The sequence below is a fragment of the Pteropus medius genome, unplaced genomic scaffold, assembly GCF_902729225.1.
Source record: "Pteropus medius unplaced genomic scaffold, Ma_sr-lr_union100, whole genome shotgun sequence".
NCBI classification, from domain to species: domain Eukaryota; kingdom Metazoa; phylum Chordata; class Mammalia; order Chiroptera; family Pteropodidae; genus Pteropus; species Pteropus medius.
In genome coordinates, this window is record NW_024342472.1 from 460,919 (window position 1) to 485,104 (window position 24,186).

At 41.6% G+C, this 24,186-nt stretch overlaps 1 protein-coding gene across 5 annotated transcripts in view; it reads left to right on the top strand.

The window, feature by feature from the left end:
• Positions 1 to 10,921, top strand: part of OCRL (OCRL inositol polyphosphate-5-phosphatase) — a 55,430-nt gene extending 44,509 nt beyond the window's left edge. For 4 of the 5 annotated variants that reach the window (XM_039864938.1, XM_039864939.1, XM_039864941.1 and 1 more), the window contains exons 19-24: positions 2,401 to 2,424; positions 5,161 to 5,277; positions 6,641 to 6,725; positions 7,336 to 7,463; positions 8,208 to 8,319; positions 8,529 to 10,921. In XM_039864938.1, coding sequence (XP_039720872.1) covers positions 2,401 to 2,424; positions 5,161 to 5,277; positions 6,641 to 6,725; positions 7,336 to 7,463; positions 8,208 to 8,319; positions 8,529 to 8,653 — 591 coding nt within the window. In that variant the 3' untranslated portion in view covers positions 8,654 to 10,921. The remainder of the gene's footprint in view (positions 1 to 2,400; positions 2,425 to 5,160; positions 5,278 to 6,640; positions 6,726 to 7,335; positions 7,464 to 8,207; positions 8,320 to 8,528) is intronic. The other variant, XM_039864940.1, reaches the window with a different exon arrangement.
• Positions 10,922 to 24,186: the final 13,265 nt, after the last annotated feature.

Sequence of the window (24,186 nt, forward strand, 5' to 3'; positions counted from 1 at the left end):
TGGAAGCAACCTAAATGCCCATAAACAGACGACTGGATAAAAAAGTTATGGTTCATATATACAATGGAATATTACTCAGCCATTGAAAAAATAAATTCTATCATTTGCAACAACATACATGGACCTAGAAGTTATTATGCTCAGTGAAATAAGTCAAAGATAAATCCTATGAATCTTTTAAGGGCTAATTAGGTCCCATCTCCATTGTGAAAAATCCCCTGACAGCCCCAGGTGAAAGCCATCTCTCCTTCCTTTGAATGCTGTTTTGTTTGTTTACTGAGAACTAATACTTGTGTATTATAACAATATCAGGCCATAAACTTTGGCACTCCTCATCCCAACTCAGTTGCAAACCCAAGTCAGGGACCATGTCTTTCTCCTCTGTAGCCTCATTTCTCATCCTCCCTACCCCTCAAAGGCATTAGCACAGTGTCTTGCACTGGTTGTGATCACTGCTCAGAACTGCTTTGAGGAACTAGTTTGACAGGTTAGTATATAAAAACTGCCTAGTTTTACTCATCGTATCATGTGTCATGTATGCATGGGAGGGAAAATTGAGTTTGTCAGATAGATTCTCTACTTGTTACTCTGTAGTCCTAAATTTTAAAAAAGATAATGTTCTAAAATTGTGTTAAATTAGATATTTGGTGCTCGGAACTAACTTTGACACTAAAAAGTATTGTAATTACAATACTATAAATACTGTATATTTTATAAAGCACTATTACTCTGATTTTTTAAATTTCATCTTATATGCAATATTTCAAAGTCTAGGTAAAGCCACAAAATAATGTTTAATTCATAATGTATCTAGTAATACTAACAGCCTACCCACCATATATCACATGGTCATTTGGGGGAAATGCACTCAGCATTACCACTCACAATGCCAGGGAACACATACTCCCCCACTCCCTCAGTCCCCTACACATCTCTGACAGCAAGATCAGATTTCTCCTTTTACTACCACACCTGAAATGTGTGATTTATACTCAAGTTCTTGGTGGCCCATGGTGGAATTGGAGGATTCCAGTTGGGAGTTGGCTGGGGAGATGTGAGGAGCTTTGAGAGACCTAGACTCTGCTGGACCACTGCTCCACCACCCCTGGGTTTAGGCTGCTTCCCTGTCCCTATGAGGTAAATATAGTTATCCCTATTTTAGAGATGAAACGAAGGCTTTGCAAAGTTTAGTTACTTGCTTGATGTCTGTACAAAAGTAACGAGGCAGAACAGAGATCTGTATCCAGGAGTGTACCAATGCCTGTACTCTTTCCACTAACTCTGCCGCCTTGTAACTGGGGTTTTTCACTGTCTTTAGCCTGCTATGGAGTGGAATACATTCTCGCAGCATTTTTCTGCCTCTTTGTTCAGGAAGCAGTCATATTGTTCTTTTTGAGTTGTCTAAGGGAGCATAGTGGTAATGACTGTGGAGTCAAACCTGAGTTGTAATCCTGATTCTGCCACTTACTACCTATTAGTGTGACCTTGGGCAAATAATTTAACCTCTCAGAGCCTCAGTTTCTTCATCTGTAAAATGGGAATAATATCACTTTGCACACGTGCGCAGACTGAGTGACATTGTATATGAGCACTTTGCACAGTTCCCACTACATGGTGGAAGCTCCCTAAGTGGTGGCAGTAGTTATTGTTGTGCTGCTGTAATTGGATTGTAGTAATAACACAAACAACAGATGGTTTAAAAGCTTTCTAATTCAGTGCTTCTTCCGTCTCCCCTGCTTTTCTTTTTTTTCTCTTATACTCTATAAGATAACACAATAGGAATAAAGATGGATGTTCTGAACCACAAAGATCTGAAATGAAATTAATTTACATTTCAGAGGGACCACCATATTTAGAGACTCTAGGGGCCTTTGAGGAGGAGAGTGGGTTTAGGAAGATAGAAAGGAGTGTGGCTGACTAGGGTGAGAGGAATGACAGTTGAGAGAAGAGAAGCATACCGTCTCCTGAATGGCCATAGTCAGGCTCACAACCAAATTCTCCCGTTGAAGTGGCATTATGGTGGAGCAAGAAGCCACATGGTGCCATAGCAGAGCCTGCCTCCAAGCAGCACATAAAAAGGAAACATCAGTGGGCATTTGGCCAGGTCAACTGACAGCTGCCAAAGGACACAAAAGTCTAGGACTGGAAACATGTATGTTTCTTGAATGATAGTCTCAGTAAACTGCACAAAAATTTACTATGCATAATAGACAACTTTGCATGTGAGAATGTGTTCCATTTTCAACAATCATGATTTATCTGAAGAATTCAAAACTATTTAAAACATATGTATCTAGTAAGCTTGTGGGTTCTAATAATACTGATCTATTTCTAATTCTGTAAATTAATTCTAATCATTTTCTATCTGTCAATGACTTTCTTTTCCTGCTCTGCTCTCAGGAAGAAGACAGCTTCCTAGAAAAGGTAATATAATCTGTTGGTGGTTATACGTTTCCCTGTGCTTGATTAACACTTAACTGTGGTCCCTGGAATTTGTCCCTAGGCTTTCCCATATGAAAAACCTCTAACTCTATGAAAATCCCCCAGAGTCTTGCCCGCTGTCTTTTAGTATATCTGAAGTACAGGAAAGATATGTACTATACTGGTCCAGTCATTGAGACCCAGGACATAAAAAGCAATAGGACTCAAGGTTCCAGACTTGTATTTTTGAAATGAGAAGTAAGTAAAGAGCAGTCTGGTGGTATCTGAAAGCTCATGCGTTGGAGCAGGATACCATTTAGCTGTCCTCCATTTCCAGTGATAGTAAAACCAGAAGTGACTTTCCGTTGCAGTAAGAGTGATTTGAGGTTAGTGATAATGTAATGAATTACCAAAAGAATACCCAGATATGGTCAAGAAATAGAGCGTAGAACAGAATCATAGAGCTGAATGAGCTCATAAGGGATTACTGGTCCAACTCTCTGCCTTCAGACAGGGTAAGGTGTTTTCTCCATTTTAATTGATGAGGCAACCAAGGTCCAGCAAGATTGTAAAACTCACTAGAGTCATATACTGCTCCTGACATCAGGGGTGTGAGCTAGAAAGGACAAGAACCCAGGTCTCCTGAATGCCTAGTGAAAGAACCTAGTAAGGCACTCCTTCTGCAGCTTTCCACCTCTTTGAGCTGGAGAGTGCCTGGCTCGACACAGGGCTATCAAGCAGAGAAGCATATGCTTGAAAAACATTTTTAAAGCACTTTCATACAGTATCTAATGAGACCTCCCCATTTGGTGGAGTTCAGAGATTTTGATGATGGGGATGATGTACTGTTTTTATTCTTCTGTTATTGGCACTAAGGTTAAAATGTTTGGGCTTATCAGGTACCAGATGTGTCTCACTGAAGGAAGACAAAGTGTACCTGGTTTCCCTTTGAAAATTAGAGTTCAGGATAATTTGTGGATTTTTAAAAAAGTATTGTTTCTTTGCACGATCTTTCTCTAGACTTTGAGGATATAAGTATGACATTTCATATGGTCACACATTAATTTGAAAATGGATAGTGGATGGTGTATATAACCTACTGACATTTTATTAACCTTTTTAAACCACTAAGGATTGTAACAGCTTTGCCTCCCAGCCGTTTCCTGTTAATAGGCCATGTTCTATCTTTTCATCTTGGACAGTGCCTTGTGTTGCCTTAATACCTTAGCACCAATTGGATGTCAGATTTCTTTAAGTACATGCATGAATCAGTGCTGAATAATTTATATATATTGTAAGTTTGGAGGCATCTGCTAAAGAATCTACATGTGTTGCATTTGGTTAAGGTGAGCAGAGTGCATTATGAATGGTGTTGTGGCTCAGATATCATGTGGATGCCTAGATTTAATACTTACACCTGGAAAAAAGTTAGTGGATAAGCCACTGATAGAAGCTCTAGGAAACATGAATATCAAGTGATAGAAGCCCGGGGAAAGAAAGAAAAGAAGCAAAGTTAATGTAGAAAAATTAGATTTTAAATGGTAACCAGCTGTCATGCTCCCTTCTATTTCTCATTCCCTTAGACACAGTGGCTTTAAAAGGCCACCAGTGCTTACTGAAGAACTTAATGTTAAGAACAGCCCTCAGCTCTGCAATAGTAGACAAAGTCTCTGGAAGTAGAGAAATGCTTCTTTTCTTTCCCTTATAGCCACATGGCTGGAGGTTGTGGATGGAATTTACAGAATTTCCTCGTGGAGGAGGGGGAAAGACACAAAACATTGGTCACTGTTTTCTCCCCTAGGATTTTTCTGAAGGCTGCCTTCAGATGCCTTTTAACCTATGCCAGACATCTTTTTGATATAATTTATATTTGACTGTATAAACATAAGATAATTGAGTTTATTCCACTGCCATTTTCAAGTTTAGATTTAGTTATTGATTTGCTCTATTTCTCTTAGATTCTTTCAGGAGAATCTAACAGAAAGTAGAAAGATAGGTGAAGGTAGTCAAAACCACAAGAAATCTTTGCTGAGCTATTAGTGTGAAAAATAACTTCTGGACTGAGACCCTAGACTTTTCATAGATTTCTGGCTCTTGCTATGCTATATTCAGTTTACTATTTTTGGATTTTAAGGTTTATGACTTCTAGTACATTACGATTAGACCTATCAAGCCTGAAATAGTTCATGTATGTAGGTCTATGTGGAAAATTGTCTTTAATTCCTGAGGACCACAGAACCTCATTTAAATCAACAATGAAAACTATAATATTTATGATTAAACCTGAAAGAAGAATAAATTAAAAGTCAACAAAAACTTAAGTAGATGCTGCTCTCTCAGAGTACTGTGTTAACAATTATAATTTAATGGTCTGCAAGTCTCTGGTGGCCTATGGACTCTACCATGACTGTATTGCTGGTCTCAGTGTCACCCTTGAGAGGATTTATAACACACAATACAATGATAAATAATATTAACAACACACAATACAGTGATAAACATATTAAACCTAAATGGAATGCTTAACAGTTAAGTGAAGCATCTAAAAAAGGAGATCTTCTAACTGTGGGAATCAGTAACAAGTACCTTCTAACCAAGGGTGTCCCCAGTGTGAATAAAAAACAACAAAATCTTGAGACACAAATGTCAAATTGTAGCCATATAAAGCAGAATTTGAAGCTTTACAGACAGAAGTTTTTATTGAGACCCCTTTGATTCTCATTGTTTTTCATCTCTTAGGAGAAATCCCTTCTGCAGATGGTTCCCTTGGATGAAGGTGCCAGTGAGAAACCCCTTCAGGTCCCCAAGGAGATCTGGCTTCTGGTAGATCACTTATTCAGATATGCCTGTCACCAGGTAAATGAGAGTGGGCCTGCCCTGCAACTTTGGAAGGTGTGTGAGTCCAGTGGGAAATACTAATACCTCATGTCAGTATAGAGCTTTTAATGTTCCCAAGCTACCTCCACAGAGCAGCGCTGTCAGATTGCCTGAGAAGATGGAGGTATCCCTGTTTACAGATGTGAGAGCTGAAGCATGCAAGCTAAGTGATTTACTTAAGACCACAGCATAAGCATAGTGGCAGAGCTGGGTCCTGAACCCAGTAGTCCTGTCTCCTGACTACACATGCTTTCCCCTGGACCACTGTGTTCCTGAGTCTATTATGCCTGCTTTAGCTGTCGTGTAAGCATTGCAGATGTTAAAGTTCAAAGCAAACTTGAAGTCCATTCTTTAATTTGGTTCTCATTTTTCTTTTAAGTCCTATCTCATATACTAGCCACTCCCAAGCCATTCCCTCAAAAATGAGGAATTTCTTGGGACTAAATCGAAGGGCAATGTGTCTTACCTACTGAAGAGTAATAGAACTTGAAAGCAAGGTTTGGTATGGACATGCCATTTACTCCTGCCCTAGCATTCCATAGTACAGGTCTCCCCTGCTATCTGAGAGTAGAGAATTCCTATGAAACTTTTCATAAGCCATAAAGCAAAGAAGCAATTACCATTAATTTATATGAAAAAAGTCTTGAGTGTTCCCAGACCCAAAAAATAACCTACCAAATCATACCAAGTAACACATAAAACCTAACATAACACTAACATAGTAAAATCAGGAATGCACAAAATAAATGGAGATAAAGCACAAATACTCACAACATAGTTCAGAGCTATAGCAGCTTGATGCTGAGATACTGAGTGTGGTTTCCGGGGAAGGAGCTTGGCGGGGCCACTCTCACTGCTAGGGATGTATGCTGCTTGTATAATAGCTCACCGCAAGTCAAACACTGAATGTTCATTTAGCTTTCCACCTTTTCTCATAAAAACAAAAATCTTCAGATTTCTTTTAGTAAAGCAAAGTGGCATAACACGAAATTTCAAAAAGTGGGGGATACCTTTATCAGTGTTTGAATGTGGTTCTGCTTTGACTCTGCCTTCTACTTGTCAAGAGACTAGAAGTGTTAACCCCTGCTCTCCAGATCTAGCCATCTAGGCCCTTACCATATCAGGTACAGGCTAAAACCTTTGAAGATAATTTTCTGGTTTGAAATAAAACTTCACATGGATTATAGAGATGATAAGAAGAGGCAGCACCATTGTCACACCTCCATTCCTAAATCATGAATACACATACCACCCTTCCCTTTATTTTGTGCTGCTCTCCTGATCTCTGGGTAGTCTTCAGAACCTTAGGACTTTTTATCATTCCTTGTGACCTCTTTGGTAGGAGGACCTGTTCCAAACCCCTGGAATGCAGGAAGAGTTACAGCAGATCATAGATTGTCTAGATACCAGCATTCCTGAGACAATCCGTATCCTTTTCAACAAAGGCTTAGGAAGCTGAATGAGTACTTGGCCAAGCTCTTCTTCTCACCTACATTTGATTTTTGTGCTTCCATCTTTATTTTCTTCATAACTGCCTTTTATTATAAGGTAATCATGGACTATACAGTTCTTTCTCAGTTTGTTTCAGGAACTTTTGACCTCTCTGTACCAAACTCTTACTGAAAGGAATCAGGGGTAAGTAACTTTTAATAAGAACATAGAACATAGGACCCACAGCACTGGTACTGTTCTGTTTCAGGCCACTGATGAGGCCACCATGTGTCCTGTCACTAGGACAGGAAGGAGGATGGGAAACATCAGCAACTAGTTTCTAGGACTAATCTAGTGTGGACTGTCATTGTGCAGGCTATATTCCCTTGACTCTCAAGTTGGGCCAAACCTTCCAAGAGTCTGATCAGTTCTGTAACAACTCAGCTGCAACATACCTGGGCCAGTAAAATATCAAACCCTGATTGGGATCACTGTGCCAGGAATAAGAGGAAGGAAACCATCACTGAGGGAGCTTGAGGGGAGCAAATCAGGTGTCTGTGTGCCTTTTTTCTCAGAGCTTCTTTCCCTTGACTTAAGTCAATCCAGCTGGCAGTAATCACTCTGTGGCTGAGGCATTGCTCATTTTCCTGGAAGCCCTGCCAGAGCCGGTCATCTGTTATGAGCTGTATCAGCGGTGCCTCGACTCAGCTCAGGATCCCCGGGTCTGCCGTCAGGTGAGTTTTATTGTTCTGAGGATGTGTTTGGGGCAGGTTCCCCCACAGAGAAATCATTGATTTTACAAAGCCAGATGGTTCAGCTAACTATGTGGTAGAATGAATCTGGATCTGTTTTTCATGGCAGCACACCAGCACTGGGAGGTGGGACCCATAAATTTTAGGTTGTGTTATTTCCTATTTGGCACCTTTTTCCAGTTTGTCTATTAAGTAGGGTGATAACCTCTACCCTGCGGTAACATTGCTGAAGCTGATCACACATGGAATTCTGGCTGACATTACTTGTGAGCCTTTCTTCTTTTTGTCTTCTTGGTGTTACAATAGCTGAGAATACCTCTGAATCAGACTAGTATTGGGAGGTGCTCCTATCCATGCTAAATGACATTGCAGCGAAAATTATTCAGCTTGGCAGATGCCATGGGTACCTCGCATTTTCCCGTTATAGGGAGATGGGAAAAGACCATATTAACACTGACCTGCTTGTGAGGTAGGGCGTGTGTATGAATGTATGATGATGGCATGGCCTGGTATTGAGTGGACAGGGGCCAAACAGTATGACTGTTCTGACTTGGAAGTTATCATTTGGCTGGTACTGTGTTGGTCATAAGTAAATCAAAGAGGGTTGGGACAGGTGAATGGGGTCCTGTAAGGGTTGGATTATAAACTAATTATATGGCAGCTATAAGCTCTTCTAACTCCTGTTTTCCACCTATTCTCACTGCCTACCCCTTTTTTAAAAAATAGGTGATTTCCCAGCTTCCAAGATGCCATAGAAATGTCTTCCGTTACTTGATGTCATTCCTTCGAGAACTCTTAAAATTCTCTGAATACAACAATGTCAATGCCAACATGATCGGTAAGAGTACTTCATAAATGGCCACAGCAGGTGCTGGTCAGGACCATCTGAATGGTGTACACAGTGTATTCTGTCCTTAATGTGTAGGCACAGGACAGTCACTTCCTTCCCACTGCCCTCATTCCTTAGCCCCTCACCCCCGTCCCTGAGGCTTTGCTTAGATCATCTATAACAAGAGGTTTCCCTCCTTTTCTTTCCTTGCCCTCTAGCTACTCTCTTTACAAGTCTTCTCCTAAGGCCTCCACCCAACCTGATGACAAGACAGACTTCAAGTGACCGCCAGCGTGCTATCCAATTCCTTCTGGGTTTCCTGCTTGGGAGCGATGAAGACTAATAAGCCTTTTTCTTTTAACTACTCTCCAAGATTCTAGAGGTGGAAGATCTTAAGTACCAAGTATTTCAGAATGATTTGCAAAGTCATGCCACAGGATGGGTTTACTGCAGAATTCCGAGGCTGTTGGCATGAAAAAAGTTGTTTCTAATGCGAAAGGAAGAGAATTTCCTAGTCCCTCCTTTACCATATCCTACACAGAAAAATACCTTTAGACTTACATTGCCAAGCCAAAGTTATCATATTTTGGTGTTTTTTGTGTTCTCTCTTTATAAAGCAAAGAGGTCTGTATTTACACTTCTTTACCTAGGGATGTGTTTGTTGCCTCCTGCCCAGCTGTCATGATTGTCTTTAGTACCTTAGGCCTAGATTCTGAGATGTTCCTTTTCTAGGCCTATAAACACTACTTGTTGTAGCTCAGATTTGTGTGTAGTCCTTCCTCTAAAGCACTTTTGCCCCCCCCTTCACCATGTCACCCCTTTGCACTCCACTTCACTAGTATTATCACATTGAAGGAAGTCTGAGTAAGGTTAGTGACTCCTTCGGTGTCCCTAACAGTGAGGTGAGAGCATCTACATGTGGTTATTACATGCATTTGTGCATTTCTACTATAATGGTGTCTGTATGTTTCTGTAACATTGGCCTTTTCATAGATCTATACTGGATGGAACCATATTCTCTTGTCTTAGACCACATCTAGTAGTAGAACCTTAGAGACTATTAGAGATGACATCCCATTGATGTGAGAGAATCACAGTCAGAATGGAAGTACTTTGAATATTTCAGGAGTGAGAATATTCATGTTTGACAGGTCCTGCTTCCTACCATCCCTTTCTTTTATTCAAATTTTACATGAGAACTAATTCTGGGTGTCTATGGGACCTATCCCCCACTTAGAAATCCACCTCTGGAGCAACACTTGTACCACAGTCAGAAAGCAAGTCTGCACCTCAAGCAGACCTTTCTAGAGATACTGCTGCTTTCTCCAGTAAGGAAATACTGAGGATAACCCTTGGACCCCTCTTCAGTCTCCCAAAGTACAAGGGGGTGGGTATCACCTCCTCCCTCATCAAGGCTGACTGGGCTCAACAACTAGCTCCCTTTGGCTCCCAGCCACTTTGTCCAGTGCTGTGTAAGAGAGACTGTGCAGTGAGACCAGCCAAGCACCTTTCTCTCCCATCCGAGAAAACCCTCTGTGGGGCAGTCCTTTTTTTTTTTTTTTTTTTTTTTTTAGTCTATGTTGGTTGGCAAACCAGCCACCAGCCACTGACTACAAAACTGCCTGGTGCAATTGGCTTCCTCCTGGTTTTCTTTCTTTAAAACCACCCTGAGTCCACTCATGCTTGCCTGTTACCATTAAATCCAAAGATCCTAAAGGGCAGGTGCTGCATCTGGTCTTGGGCTTTGACTCCTGACTCTTCAAGTATATTGGAGGAGAGAGCCAGGAAAAATACCACAGCCGAATGGTTCTCCAGTTTCTCCATCACTTATAAGTTGAGTTCTTTGAGGGAAGAAAAGGTACGTATCCTGCAATAGACTGATTAAACCCTTTCCTGACTGGGAGTTATGGAACTAGGAGTCAAGTTATTGGTGCCACATAGTTGTACAATAGAAGATGGTAAGCAGAACACTTTGGTTATCTCTATTAGGCCAGAAAGTGATCACCACAGAGACAAGGCCATAACACAAAGACAGGGCAATGCCTGTCCTGGGCCCATTTTCTAGTATGTTGCCAACCTGGGACCTTTGGCTGATCAAGGATGTGGTTAGTGGGGGCCATGTGCAGCATCCTAGCTCTTCATAAAGCAAATGAACTAATTTGGTTTACTACTTCGACCTTTTTTTTCAGCTCTGGTCCTGGGATGTACACAGGGTTGAGGGATTTAGACAATCTAGGTAGCGGAGACAAGAAATAGAACAAACCATAAGAGAGATGCCTCCCTACTGTGCCTCCTCTAGCACCTCAACCTCTAATCCCTAAGTACCTCTAATGTACTAGTACATAGCACCTCAGAAGTAAAGAGTTCATATCCAACTGGTAGGGAAGTGCTCTGTATCTATGGTTTTAGAGAAGAAACTGTTCAAACTCATGTGATGTTGCATTAATGTCCCTTTCACTGTTTTCTGATTCTTATTCTGTAATTATTTGTTATATTTCCCCAGAATGTCATGGTCACTTAGCAAAGCTGCTAGTGGGATTCTGTATTTTGTGTCATCTTTTTTATTATTTATTGCAAATTTTTCTCTGAATAAATATATGTTGTGAAAAAATCAAAGTGTGATCTTGGTGAAGAACTGAGGAGAGAGACATGTCCCTGAGTCCCATTTGCTGCAGTTCCCACAGCTACACCTGTACTGTCATTTCCTGTCTTACAGAGAAATCTCAAGAATTCTCACTATATTTACCCTTGGAGAGTAGAAGCAGCCACATATTTTCAGAGGCTAATAAAGAAGTCAGTGCTTTCGGAGGCCAACCAAGGATTCTTATTTAATCCTAGATATTCAAGCAACAAAATAACAGTTAGGAGAAAGGATGTTGATTCTTAATGCACATAAATGTCACATTGGGTCAGATCCATGAGCACTCCAGGCCCAGAAATCTGACAAACCTCAACATACTTATTTTGAGAGAACCCAGTTGTCCTTGCCAACATAGCCTCGGTAGTTTCAACATGCCCCCCAAAGAGCCTGTTTTTACATAATTCATTTTGCAACTTCTTTGAAAACAAGTTTTGAACTTTTATTACCTCTTGGAGTGACGAAGTCCACAAATTTAATAACTTTTTTCTCTAATATGAACTCTAGCACTTGAGGGAACCCCTAACTTGAGTGTGGTGCCTTTATTCCCCTGCCATCTCCATTATGGATTTGCACATTCTGATTTCATTCCCTTTGCCACTGAAGGCCTCTGCCAAAGGTTCCTTCTCAACCAGGGCCCTCTTCCAGTTCCTTCTGACTGTGAGCTTGACCCTGATGAATGTGCTGATTCAGTGTTGTCATGAACAGTGTTTCTAGCTACACCCTGAAGCCTCGGCAAAAAAAAAAAAGTTTTTTGTTTTGTTATGTTTTTTTTTTAAGCGATTTCCCCCGTGGGTGGAGAGTGATACACACACAGCTGTTTTTACAGAGCAGCAGGCAATGTCCAGAGCAGCCTTAGTGACCACCTTTCCAGAGATTGGAAACTGCATCCTGGGCAGCTGCTCCAGGAGAACCATTAAGGCTTTCCTAACTGCGGGGCAAATTGAAGACCTTGTTCTTGGTCTAATCTAAAGCCACACACTGTCATAGCAGGCTCACAAAGTGTTAGGGAGAGAGCCTAAGTGATGAACTAATCCAATCTAATTTTTCTGATGGGCAAAGTCAGGCTTAGAGGGGACAATGAGGGACTTAGGTTTGATTTGAATGATTACACAGTATATACCTCCCAAAAAAGTCAGCTATACAAAATCTGACAAAGAGCTTTCCAAGCAAAGGAAAAAGCAAATGCAAAGATCCTAAGGTAGCAAAACATCTTGCCACGTTCAGGGGACAGCCAAGCAGAACAGTGTGGTTGAGGGGGGATGTTGGATGAGAGATGGATAGGAAGCTGATCACTCAGGCCTTCAGAGCCCAGGGAAGGAGGCTATCTTTCATTAAATGTGCAACAGGAATCCGTGGATGACCAACTTCTCATCAGTCACCAGTTGCAATTCAACAAATATTTATTGAGCACCTGCTAAGTGTAGGCTACTAGGCAAGGTTCTGAAGAAAACCAAAATGAGTATGACTGGTTATCACATGATAAGGCATATATAATATATAATTAGAGGGAAGAAGGAAGGAAGAGGGAGGGGAAGGGAAGTTGAGGAGAGGGGAAGGAGAAGAGGTATGGTAGAACATCCACAGAAAAGGAGCCAAGGTCAGGTAATTCACAGTATCCTCTATCCCGCCCCTATTTCCCACTGCCCACTTCTCACATCCAACCACCAAATTCAAACCCTCATTATCTCAGGCTTGGGGTATTTCTTTTAATCCCTTTCTAACTAATTTGTCAGCTGCCAGTACCTCTCCCTTTCAGTCTATCCTACATATATCACTGCCAGACTAATCTTCCCAATGCACTGCTTTGATATCACTCCTCCAATCAAAAGCCCTCCGGGCCCTTCATCGCCACTTACCACAAAAGTTCCAGTTTTTCAGCCTGGCATTAAAGCCCTCCTTAATGTCTTCAACTCAGCTCTCTGGCCAAATTGCCCACTCTTGACCTACTCTCCACTTCCCTAAACTCATTGACAGTCTCCACGTTGGTTCAATGTGCCAGCCACTGGGAACCCTCTAAACACTACCACGCCACCTGCCCATACCCATCAAACCCAAATGTCACCTCCTCCAGGAAGACTTTCCTCATGACTCCTGCCTCCCCTGAACCCCCAAAATCTTTCCTTTGTAACACTTTTAACACACCGCACACCAAAGGGTGTTGCTGCCCCTCTGGGACTAGAAGCGTTGTGAGAGTGGAAACCAAGCATAATTTGGGTTTCCTCATGATGCCTTGCAAAGAACAAGTACTCAATATTTGGTTATTATTTTGTGAATAAATAAACCATATTTGATTAATAAATAAAGATTGTCCTTCAAAGCACTTAAAGATACAAGTCTTATACAATAGGTGTTCCTGAAATGTGTATATATTTAATTATTCATACTGAGATCTATTAACTTTAGAGGCATTCACGCATGTGTGCTTGGTAAGTTATATTAATGTAGTCCAAGAAGAGAATAGCTTTTAGCAGCCATCCACTACTATTTTCTATTGTTTTGTAGGCAATCAATAGCCTTGCTATATTTGCTTTTTAAAGTGATCCTCAAGGTTGCTCAAAAAATTAAAATACAACTACCATATGATTCAGCAATCCCACTTGTGGATATTTATCCAAAAGATCGAAGGCAGAGACTTGAATAGATATTTGCCCGCCCCCATGTTCATAGCAGCATTTTTCACAATAGCCAAAATGTGGAAGCAACCCAAGTATCCGTCAAAGGATGAATGGAGAAACAAAATGTGGTATACACTGGGATATTATTTAGCCTTAAAAATGAAAGCAATTCTGGTAGCTGCTACAATATGAATGAACTTTGAAGATATTATACTACATGAAATAAGCCAGCCAGTCACAAAAAGACAAATACTGTATGATTCTACTTATATGAGGCATCTAAAGTAGTAGTCAAATTCATAGACACGGAAAATACAATGGCGGTTGCCAGGGGCTGCAGGGAGGGGGAAATGGGAAGTCATTTAATGAGTGTAGAGCTTCAGTTTTGTAAGAAAAACGTTTTGGGGATCTGTTGCACAACGATGTGAATATACTTCACGCTATTGAATAATACACTTTAAAATAGTTAAAGTGGTAAATTTTATGGTACTTATTTAACCATAATTAATTTTTTTTACTGCAATTTAAAATTAAAAAAAAAATTAAGGGATTCTCAAAGGGCAAATTTGATCACATCTGTTTAAAACCATTCAGCGGCTTCTTGGAGTTCTTATGAAAACCCACAGGCCTAGCAAGTCTGAGTGTCACTGACTCCAGCCTCTTCCCACATCCTGCCACCCCCATTCTCTTGGCTTCAGCCAAGTGGGACATCTGTCCTTGACTGCTTTCTGCTCCCCCTCACTACAGAGCCAACTCCTCTTGTGCTATGTTCTCCTCACACCTCCAGAGCATGCATCACAGTTTGTAATCTACTTCATTATTTGATGAAAACTGCTCTCTCCCACCAGGTCAGGAATTCAGTAGAGGCACAGACAATGTTATTTTTTTTTCCTTACTATGGTATCCCCAGTGCCTAGCCTAATGCCTGGGACTCAAAAATCTGTGTCATCTGCAACTCTAGTGTTGGCAAAGGTGAGCAAAAACATGCATGTCTGCTGCTTGTCAAAGGGTGAATGAGTGTGACCTTTCTAGAAGCAAATTGTAATATGTGCCAAGAGCCTGGAAACATTCACAGCAATAATTCTGCTTCTAGGAAATGATCCTAGAGTCACACAAAGGCAAAAGTCCACTGAGGTTCATTCCAGCATTATTCATTAGAGCAAAAACTGGAAATAATCTACATAGCCTTCAGAACCAGAAGGTGAATAAACACGTAAATTTTTAAGAATAAAATATTGTGCAGCCTTTACAAATAATGTTGCTGAGGAATGGTGGCATGGAAAAAGGCCAAGATGCAACTTTGAATGGAAAAGCAGGATATAAGTAGGTATGGACTGAATGTCCCTAAATTTAAAAATCAGATATGAAGATAATACATGAAGATAAGACATGTAATGTATAGCATGTTGACTATAGTTAACAATACTGTATTGTATATTTGAAAGTTGCTAAGAGAGTAGATCTTAAAAGTTCTCAGCACAAGAACAAATGTGTAACTGTATAGTGATAGATGTTAACTAGACTTACTATGGTGATCATTTTGCAATACATATAAATATCGATCATTATGTTGTGCACCTAAAACTAATATTTTACAATTATAAACTAATTATATGTCAATTATATCTCAATAAAATAAATTAAAAATAATAATAATATGTAGGCACAAAAATGTTGGAAGTCAATGTTCCATCTGTAAATAACAGTCACCCTTAGATAACATTGTGTATAAAGGAAGGTTTAGAAGCCATTCGAAAGGAGGCTACAGATTTGTCTTGAAACTGCAAGTTGCCTTTGCATAGGAAGCAGCTTTCCCTTAAATTGAATGTGTATTTATAGTGACTTTGGGGATGCTGATGGAGATTATGGTAAAGCCTCCAAGTCACCCTCTGGTGCCAACCTATATGATTTTTTTTTTTAATTTTTATATTTGTCCAGTTTTCTAAGTGTTTTACAATGAATGTGCATTACTTTTTTATTTATTTTTTTATTTTTTATGTTTTTTTTCTTTTTTTAATTTTTAATTAAGTTTATTGGAGTAACATTGGTTAATAAAGTTATATTATTTTCAGGTGTACATTATAATTTGACACCGGTATATTTTATTATGTGTTTACCACCGAAAGTCCAGTTTCCTTCAGCTACTATATATTTGATCCCCTTTACCCACTTCACCCTCCCCCTGCCCCTCTATATTTGACACCCTTTGCCGTCTACCTTCCCCTCCTCCCCCACACCATTAGTAACCACTAGTCCATAGTCTATGTCCATGAGTCTCTATTTGTTTGTCCTGTTCCTCTGTTGCTTTTAGGTTTACATCCCACATGTAAGTGATCTCATATGATTTTCAACTTTTTCTGTCTGGCTTATTTCGCTTAGCATGATTATCTCGAGGTCCATCCATGTTGTCACAAAAGGCAGTATTTCATCTCTTCTTATGGCTGAGTAATATTCCATTGTATATATGTACCACAGCTTCTTTAGCCAATCATCTATCATGGGACACTTCGGTTGATTCCATGTCCTGGCCACTGTGAATAATGTTGCTATGAACATCGATGTGCAAATATCTTTTTAGATATGGGTTTTCAAGTCTTCGGGGTATATACCCAGTAGAAGGATTGCTGGATCATATGATAGATCAGTTCTTAGTTTTTGGAGGAACCTCCATATGGTTTTCCATAGTGGCTATACCAATTTGCAGTCCCACCAGCAGTGGAATGTGCATTACTTTTTATATCAGAAAATGGTTAAAGAAAACATTATTTCATAAAAGAAAGAGATGTCTGTGTGTTGGAATGAACAGACACAGTGTCATGCTCAGGCATGTAGGTGGCTAAAGAGGGATTCACCAGTATAGAGAATGGCCCACTCCACCCTTGCATCCCAAGCCTATTCTGGCCCTTGCATCTGTAGGCTATTCTCCTCTAGCTTCTGGCACATCAGACCAGTGGGACACCAGGCAGCCTCAGGGCTCCTTGGCTGGTCAAGGTCCCATCCTGACTGTGGACCTCCTGGCTCCACTGAGCCTGGTGCTGTAAGCCATGTTCAAGCACAATGCATACTTGCAAGGGCTATTTGGCACCATGGCCACTCCTCTACCTCTAATGGTGACCCTAGCTCCAAAAACCAAAGATGGCAAAGGAGAATGACTGTTTCCTGTTATAAAAATGATATTTAAAGCTGAACTTACTTTTTGGGTTTCATGATCATTTTAATTTTGAGAAATTAGACTATTCTCCTTAAAATTTCTTACTCGTGGCCTAAAAAGTCAACAACAACCACCACAAAACCCTTTTTCAAGACTAGATTGAAATTGTCTAAAAGCCATGGAGGTTTCAGCCCTATCTTTCACTGAAAACCAGAAGGAATTAAATAACATTTTCCTCTCTTGCTTCCTTCACTATTCCTCAATGCTCCAAGTTATTCAGAAACTTTAGGCAAGGGTAGGAAGGTAATTTTGCTGCTGAAAGCTGATGAGCTAGATCTTCTCTGGAGAGAGGAGAGCTAGAAGAAGTGATGAAACAGCTGGAGGAGGGAGAGGCACAGACGTGAATGGGAGGGAACTGAATGCTCCCTGGCCAGATGATTGGACAGGAAGTAGAAAGAAAGGAAACCAACAGGCTTACTATGGGTTGAATTGTGCCCCCCACAAAAAAAATATCATATAGAGTCCTAAACTCCAGTACCTGTGAATGTGATCTTTTTTTGGAAATAAGATCATTGCACATGTAATTAGTTAAGTATGATGAGGTCATATTGGAATAGGGTGGACCTAAACTCATATGACTGGTGTTCTTATAAAAACAACAAAACAAACAAACAAACAAACAAAAAACTTCCCTTATAAAAAAGGGAAGTTTGGATACAAAGACACATGCATAGGGAGAGCACCATGTGAAGATGAAGGTAGAGATCACAGTGATGCATCTATAAGCCAAGGAACAGCAAAGCTTAACAGCAAACCACCAGAAGCTAGGAGAGAGGCATGGAACAGAGAATCCCTCACAGCTCTCAGAAAGAACCAATCCTGCCCACACCTTGATCTTGAAATTCTATCCTCCAGGACTGTGAGATAATCAATTTGTGTTGCTTAAGCCAGCAGTCCCCAACCTTTTTGGCACCAGGGACAGGTACTCCTATGAGAATCTTTGCCTGGTGATCTAAGGTGGAGCTGAGGCGGTGATGCTAGCACTGGGGAGTGGCTGCAAATACAAATGAAGCTTCACTTGCTTGCCCACTGTTCACCTCCTGCTGTGTGGCCAGGCTCCTAACAGGCTGTGGCCCATTACTGATCCACGGCCCAGTGGTTGGGGACCCCAGGCTTAAGCCACCCAGTCTCTGTTACTTGTTACGGCAGCCAAAGCAAACTAGACTCTTTGGGGCAAGGCTCTCAGAGGTAAATGGGATGATGGAAGAAAATAGACAGAATTGCTTCCCCCACCCCTGCAGGACTTTATGACAAGTAGACGAATGGAGACCCTGAAAGGAAGAGAAAGAGAGAGAGCTTAAGGCACTTGACACCCAAGCTAGTGTCTAGATCCTTACAGAAGCTCAATCTTAGACTCTAAGAAGTATTAACTATAACAACAACAAAGCACTTTACATGTATTAACTCATGTAGCCTGAGTGAGATATTAACACCTATGAGGTATTATTATTATACAGATGAGGCAAACGGTTGTATATTTCTCCAAAGTCCTGGACCCCAGAAAATAGGGGCCAGGGCCCACAGGGCTCATAGTAAAGGCCGATGCCCAAAACATGATAGAAAGCAGAATGCATGCTATACCTAGGTGATGGCTCATTATCTCCAGGCAGATGGTACTAGCAACACCAGCAGTAGGCCAGTGATCACCACAGCCTGGGGTATCCCCTAGTCCCCATGGCAAGTGTCTTCAGTCCAAGGGCTGTATTTCTTGAGCTGGGCTCCTTAGAAGACTTTTTCAATTACTCCAGACTAGCCTTGCACTCCAGCCCACAATGTCATCTGAGGCCTGATGTCTCTTAGCTCTCTGGCTTGGGTCATAGAACCCTGACTCTAGCCACAAACTCAAAGACTGGTGTGGAGGGGAAAGAGAGTGGGATGTTTGGTAGGTTCTTTCTGACTGGCTGTGACCTCAGAGAAGGTGGTAACACACTGGAGAGTTGGGCAGCCACCCTCTATGGTGGCCAGGCCCACTGGCTGGCTGGCAACATGCCAACTGTGGGGAGCTCAATTGTGAGACCCACTCCATCTCTCCAATTTTATGGGTGGGGATGTCCATAGAAGGTAGGGGTGGGGGTGTTCCTCAGACACAACTACCTTTATTTGTAGGGTGGTATCTATCAAATATGGAAGGCTGGGGATTTCTGAGACTCTGACTCTTTCTACCTGGAGCACTCTCTTGAGTCCTGCCAAGAGTGGAGACCTCAGGGTCTAGTTGTTCCATTCTTTGGATGTCATCTTGGGCCACCTCTCTACAAACGGGTCCACTGAACATATGTGTTTTTCAGATCCCTAACTGCTGAGGAGTGCCATTAGCACTCCTGATGGATGGCCACCAGTAAGGCGTGGACCTCTGTGCCCTGCCAGGGGAGAGATCAAGAAAGTAAAGCTTTCCCAGTGGTCTAAAAACCAGTCTCCCATCATTCAGCCTGCAGTGTGCTCTATGACCACTGGGAGGCACTGCTGGGTCACAAGAAGCTCTGAGAAGCCAGGCCACAGTTCCAGCCAGCTTTCTGGGAATGAGAAAGCCCCTAGGGAAGCCTGGGGCATTCTAAGAATGTTTGGGACATTCTTCACTGGTAACAAGGATCTGTCCTAATCAGCCATGGAGACCTGGGCTGGGTGCTTCATGCTAGCTATTGCGGAGTGATGCAGAGAGGCAAAGAACAGAGGCCTAAAAGAACCCTAGCTTGATTCCAGGCACCAGACCTTGGCTGATTAGCTGGATTAAGTAAGTGGTGGGATCGAAATGCAGAACCAAGCAGATGTGAACCTTAGAGGAACCAAGCGGGAGGTAGGCCAGAGCAAGGGTAGGGGTGGGGACAGGAGTCTGGACGGTCTTGGCTCTTGGGTTCAGGAGTTCTCTGGTATGTTTTAGGAAGGACCCTTGATCTCGGTGTGTATGGTGGTTGGGCTGGAGTACAGCTAGAAGATCCAACACAGAGCAAACAGCCCAAACTGGAGATTGAGTATTATGTTTGACACCTCTCTTGTGCCTTCCCTCATACACGTCATCCTCAAGTTCTTCCATTTCTATCTCCTGAATACCCTTTGAATTTTCCCACTTCTATACAATTCTACTATCCCTACCCTATAGTCCAAGCCTCCATCATCTCTCCTTGATGACTCTAAGATAAAGTTGCCAGATAAAATTTGAACTTTGGATACACAAAGAACTATTTTTAGTACATCCCAAACAATTTTGGAGATACACTTATATTAAAAATTGTTCTCTATCTGAAATTCCATCCTGTTTATTTTTCTTTTGTTTTGTTTCTAAATCCAGCAACCCTTCCAAGAGTCTGCCCAACCTTACACCTCTACAACCTATTCTCTAGAAAGCAGCCAGAATGAACTCACAGAAATTCACAAATAACCATGTCATTACCCTACTCAAAGCCCTTCAAAGATTGTCGACCTCCCAGGGATCAGGTCCAAACCCACCCTGTGGCTCACAAGTCTCTCCATGCCCTGACCACCAGCCAACTCTCAACTTCATCTCCCACTGTCCCTCCAAATCCACACTATGACTCCAACATACAAAACATCCTGTAGTCCCTTACATGTGCCCCACATGCCTTCACACATACCCACTTCTGTCCTGAAGGCCCTTCCCCCAGCCACCTAAAGAAAAAAGCCATTAAACAACCACCACCTCTTCTTGCCAAGCTCTTCCTAACATGTAACCTGCTTACCCCAAACCAAGCTATCTCTCCTTGCACCACAAAATGACTTTTAACAGAACATTTATTTAACTGTATCAAAATGATCTCTTTGTGTGTCTGTCTGCCTCACTAGACCGCAGCCCTTTTCAAGGAAGAACCTGAGTGTTATACATCTTTGTACCCATAGTGTACACCACAGCTCCTGGCCCAGAGTGGGGCACTCAATAAATGTGTAAGGGATGAATGAATGAATGAACAAATGAACATAAGTGATTCTAAATTTCCTGAAACCTAGATGAGCCACTAAGAGTGACTGCAGTGATAGAAGAGGACACCAGGGGGCAGAATAACATCAGTTTTGTTTGGCTTGTTGGGGGAGTAGTACAGAAAGCTGCTCCCTGGCGTTTGGCTCCCCTCTCTGGTTCCAAGGATAGTTTTTGTTGGTGTTTTGTTTTGGAAGCACAAAACAGTAGAGAAACTTAAGAGACCATACAAATCAGCCCTCTGCTTTCGGGTAGTTAAAAAATTACTTCCATTTCCATGTAATACCCATTTTCAGGTAGTTAAAAACATTCTTTGATTTGATACAGATCAATCACAGAGAGATTAGGAGACTTGCTCCAAATTACACAGCAAGTGAATAGTACAAAGAGGCTCTGCCATGTATTAGCTGTGTGACTTTGGATAAACCACTTCCCATCTCTGAACCTCAGTTTATTCATATATTAAGTAGAGGTGATAATACCTCTCTTGAGATGTGAGTGGGTCAGACAGATAACATAGCATACAAGAAATGTGAGCTAGCAGAGGGCTTGGTAAGTAGAAATATACGATCAATGTTGGTAATAGCTACTGTTATTAGCAGGCATTACTAAGGGAAGGAGGAGTCAGAGAAATTTTCCTGGGGGGAGATTAGGCTTGAGCTTGACTTTGAAAGAAGAGAATTTGGAAGGTCAGATAGAAGAAGATGCTTGTAGGTAAGTCTTGCCAAGCATTAAAAAAAAGAGATGGTCTATGGGTGGCCTGCCCTGAGAGGGTCATACCAGTGAGAAGTCACAGGGAAACTGAAGTGGTGAGATGTCCCTCCTGTCCCCGATGAAATTTATACCTCTTCATGGGCAGGGGAGGGCTAACCCTGGGACAAGCTCTGTGGTATGCCTCTAATTTGCGCCCCACAGTAGCCTCCAGAGGCCTGGGCCTGTCAGCTCCAGCCCTCCCCTGAGAAACTAATCCTTAAGAATGTGCTTTCCTGGTTGTCAGTGGATAAACGTATGACCCTTTCCAGGAAACTGGTATGCATTTCAATGGGAGCTTTCTGGGGACAATGCCTTACCTCCCAGGGCTTCCCAACTTTTGAGCAGTTGGAGTTAGTTTTTTTTTATTATTATTATTATTTTAAACTGCAATGGATTCCTTGAGCAATTTACACCTTCATTGTTGGCTGAACCCCAGGACCCAGAAAGTACACTTATCTTTTGTCTGAATGCCCAGGACTCACTGAGTCCACACTCAATCTTGGGGGCAAGCAGGGCCAGAGGGAGAACAGCTGGTGGTGCCCATCTGTTTTTTCTCCTGCTTGGACAAACATGGCATACATGTCATTTCTATGCCACTATGCATTGGTCAGGATAGACTAGGTTATGCTGCTGTAACATAGAAACCCGGAAATCTCAATGGTTGAACACAGGAAAGCCTGGGCTATCTAAAACATGTGGTTTCCAAAATCTCTATAGCAGGGAAGAGAGAGATGGAGAAACACATGTGTTAGCCAGCTGGGGCTGCCATGACAAAATACCACAGCCATGGTGACTTAAACAACATAAATTTATTTCTTCACAGTTCTTGAGGCTTAGAAGGCCAAGATCAGGGTACCAGCCAATTCATTTCGTGGTGAGAGCTCTCTTCCTGGCTTGCAGAAAGTCTCCTCACTGTATCCTCACATGGCAGAGAGAGAGAGCTCTCTAGTGTCTCTTCTTATAAAGGCACCACTTCTATTATATCAGGGTCTCATTCTCATGACCTCATTTAACCTTAATTACTTAATCTAAATACAGCCACACTGGAGGTTAAGGCCTCAGAATATGGGTTTGGTGGGTTGGGATGCAATTCACCGCCTTAGCTCAGAAATGGTGCACATTACTTCTGATGACACTCTTGTTCAGAATTAGTCACGTGGCCCAAACTTAAGTGGGAAGGAGGCTGGGGTATGTAAGGGAACAAGTGGATATCTGTAAAGCAAAATCTTTGCCACACACTCTCTCATGAGCTGAGCATTGCTGAAGAAAGTCTTCAAAGTCAGAACAGCTCTGAGATATAAAGTAAAAAACACACCTGGGACTGTCTGTCAGGTGAGTTCAAGGAGCCATTACCTGGAACCTGATTCTGAATAGGATTCTTAAGAGTGGGATGGGGGAGAGGGAGGATAGGAAACTTGTCCCAGGAAGTGAACACAAATGTTTCATCATAGATGTATCAATAGATGCTCAGGAAATTCAAATGAATTGAGCAGAGACCAGGCTTTTGACTCAGTTTTTTAAAAAATTAACACATTGAATGTTTCTTCCTTCCCAAAGTTCTGTTTCTCATTTTAAAAAATCATTTCTCATCACATATAAATAGGAAGAAGGCTAACACAGTGCCATTAAAACTGCTCTGTGAGCTGCACAACCATAGTTGATTTCTACCTTGCTGGAGAGTCTGTTCTTTCAAACAGATGAACTCTGGTTCCTTTGGTGGCATGTACAGAAAACTCACCATCTCAACCCAGTCTCCTCATGGACTAGTTTAAAGTTTGAATTGATGAAGTCCAAAATAGAAAAGCTTTGCTGTTCTCAAGTGTCCATGACCATGATGAGAATACGCATGACTGAGTGTCACATCTTTCTTCCCTTCTGACAGAATGTAGGTAAATTGAGCAATATGTTTTGACAGGTTGTTTTAGGGAAAAGTCTCAGTCATCTGAGATAGTGGCCTCCTTCACTGTGAATTAAGGGCCTGCCTGCTGCTCCAACCTTACCCTTCTGCCTAAGGACCCAGGCACACTGTCATCCACTTGGTTCCAAGATACCCCAAGCACTTTGTTGCCCTGTACTTGCTGTTCCTCTACCTAAAATATTCTTCTCCCAAATCTTTGCAGTCTGCTTCCTTTTCATCTTTCAGGTCTCAGCTCAAATGCCACCATCTCATAGAGGTCTGACTACCCACATAAATTCATAAAGTCTCCTGGCCACCCATCAACACCTAAACTCATTAACATCACTCAATTTATTTCTTTGGTAACAATGATCAGTCTGCATCTACCTGTTTCAGTGACTTAATTACTTATGAAAGGCTTGGAGGTGATTTTTCAGGGCTGGACCTACTAGATTCTGAGTTTCCCCAGGAAAAATAGGAACTGAGATCTCTATATCCTTTGTTTCTCCTATAGGATGGAGTCATGTTTAGGAATATTTGAGTTCTAAAGTAACGGGAGAGTTACCAAAGCTCTGGGTGAAAGTCATGCATGTGATTTAATTGAGCACCTACTGTGTAGTTTAGTGTTCACTATGTTCTAGGGCTCTAGGCAGCCATGGTCTCTGCCTGCCTTCTTGGAGCTTGTGGTTCCTGTGGAAGACACATAAATCAAGTAATTATACTACCTACTCCTAATCATCATCATCATCATCATCATTATACTGATAGCAGTAGTAATAGCTAATACTTATATTGTGCTTACATATTTTGTTCTGTGCATGTGGGGAGGGGAAA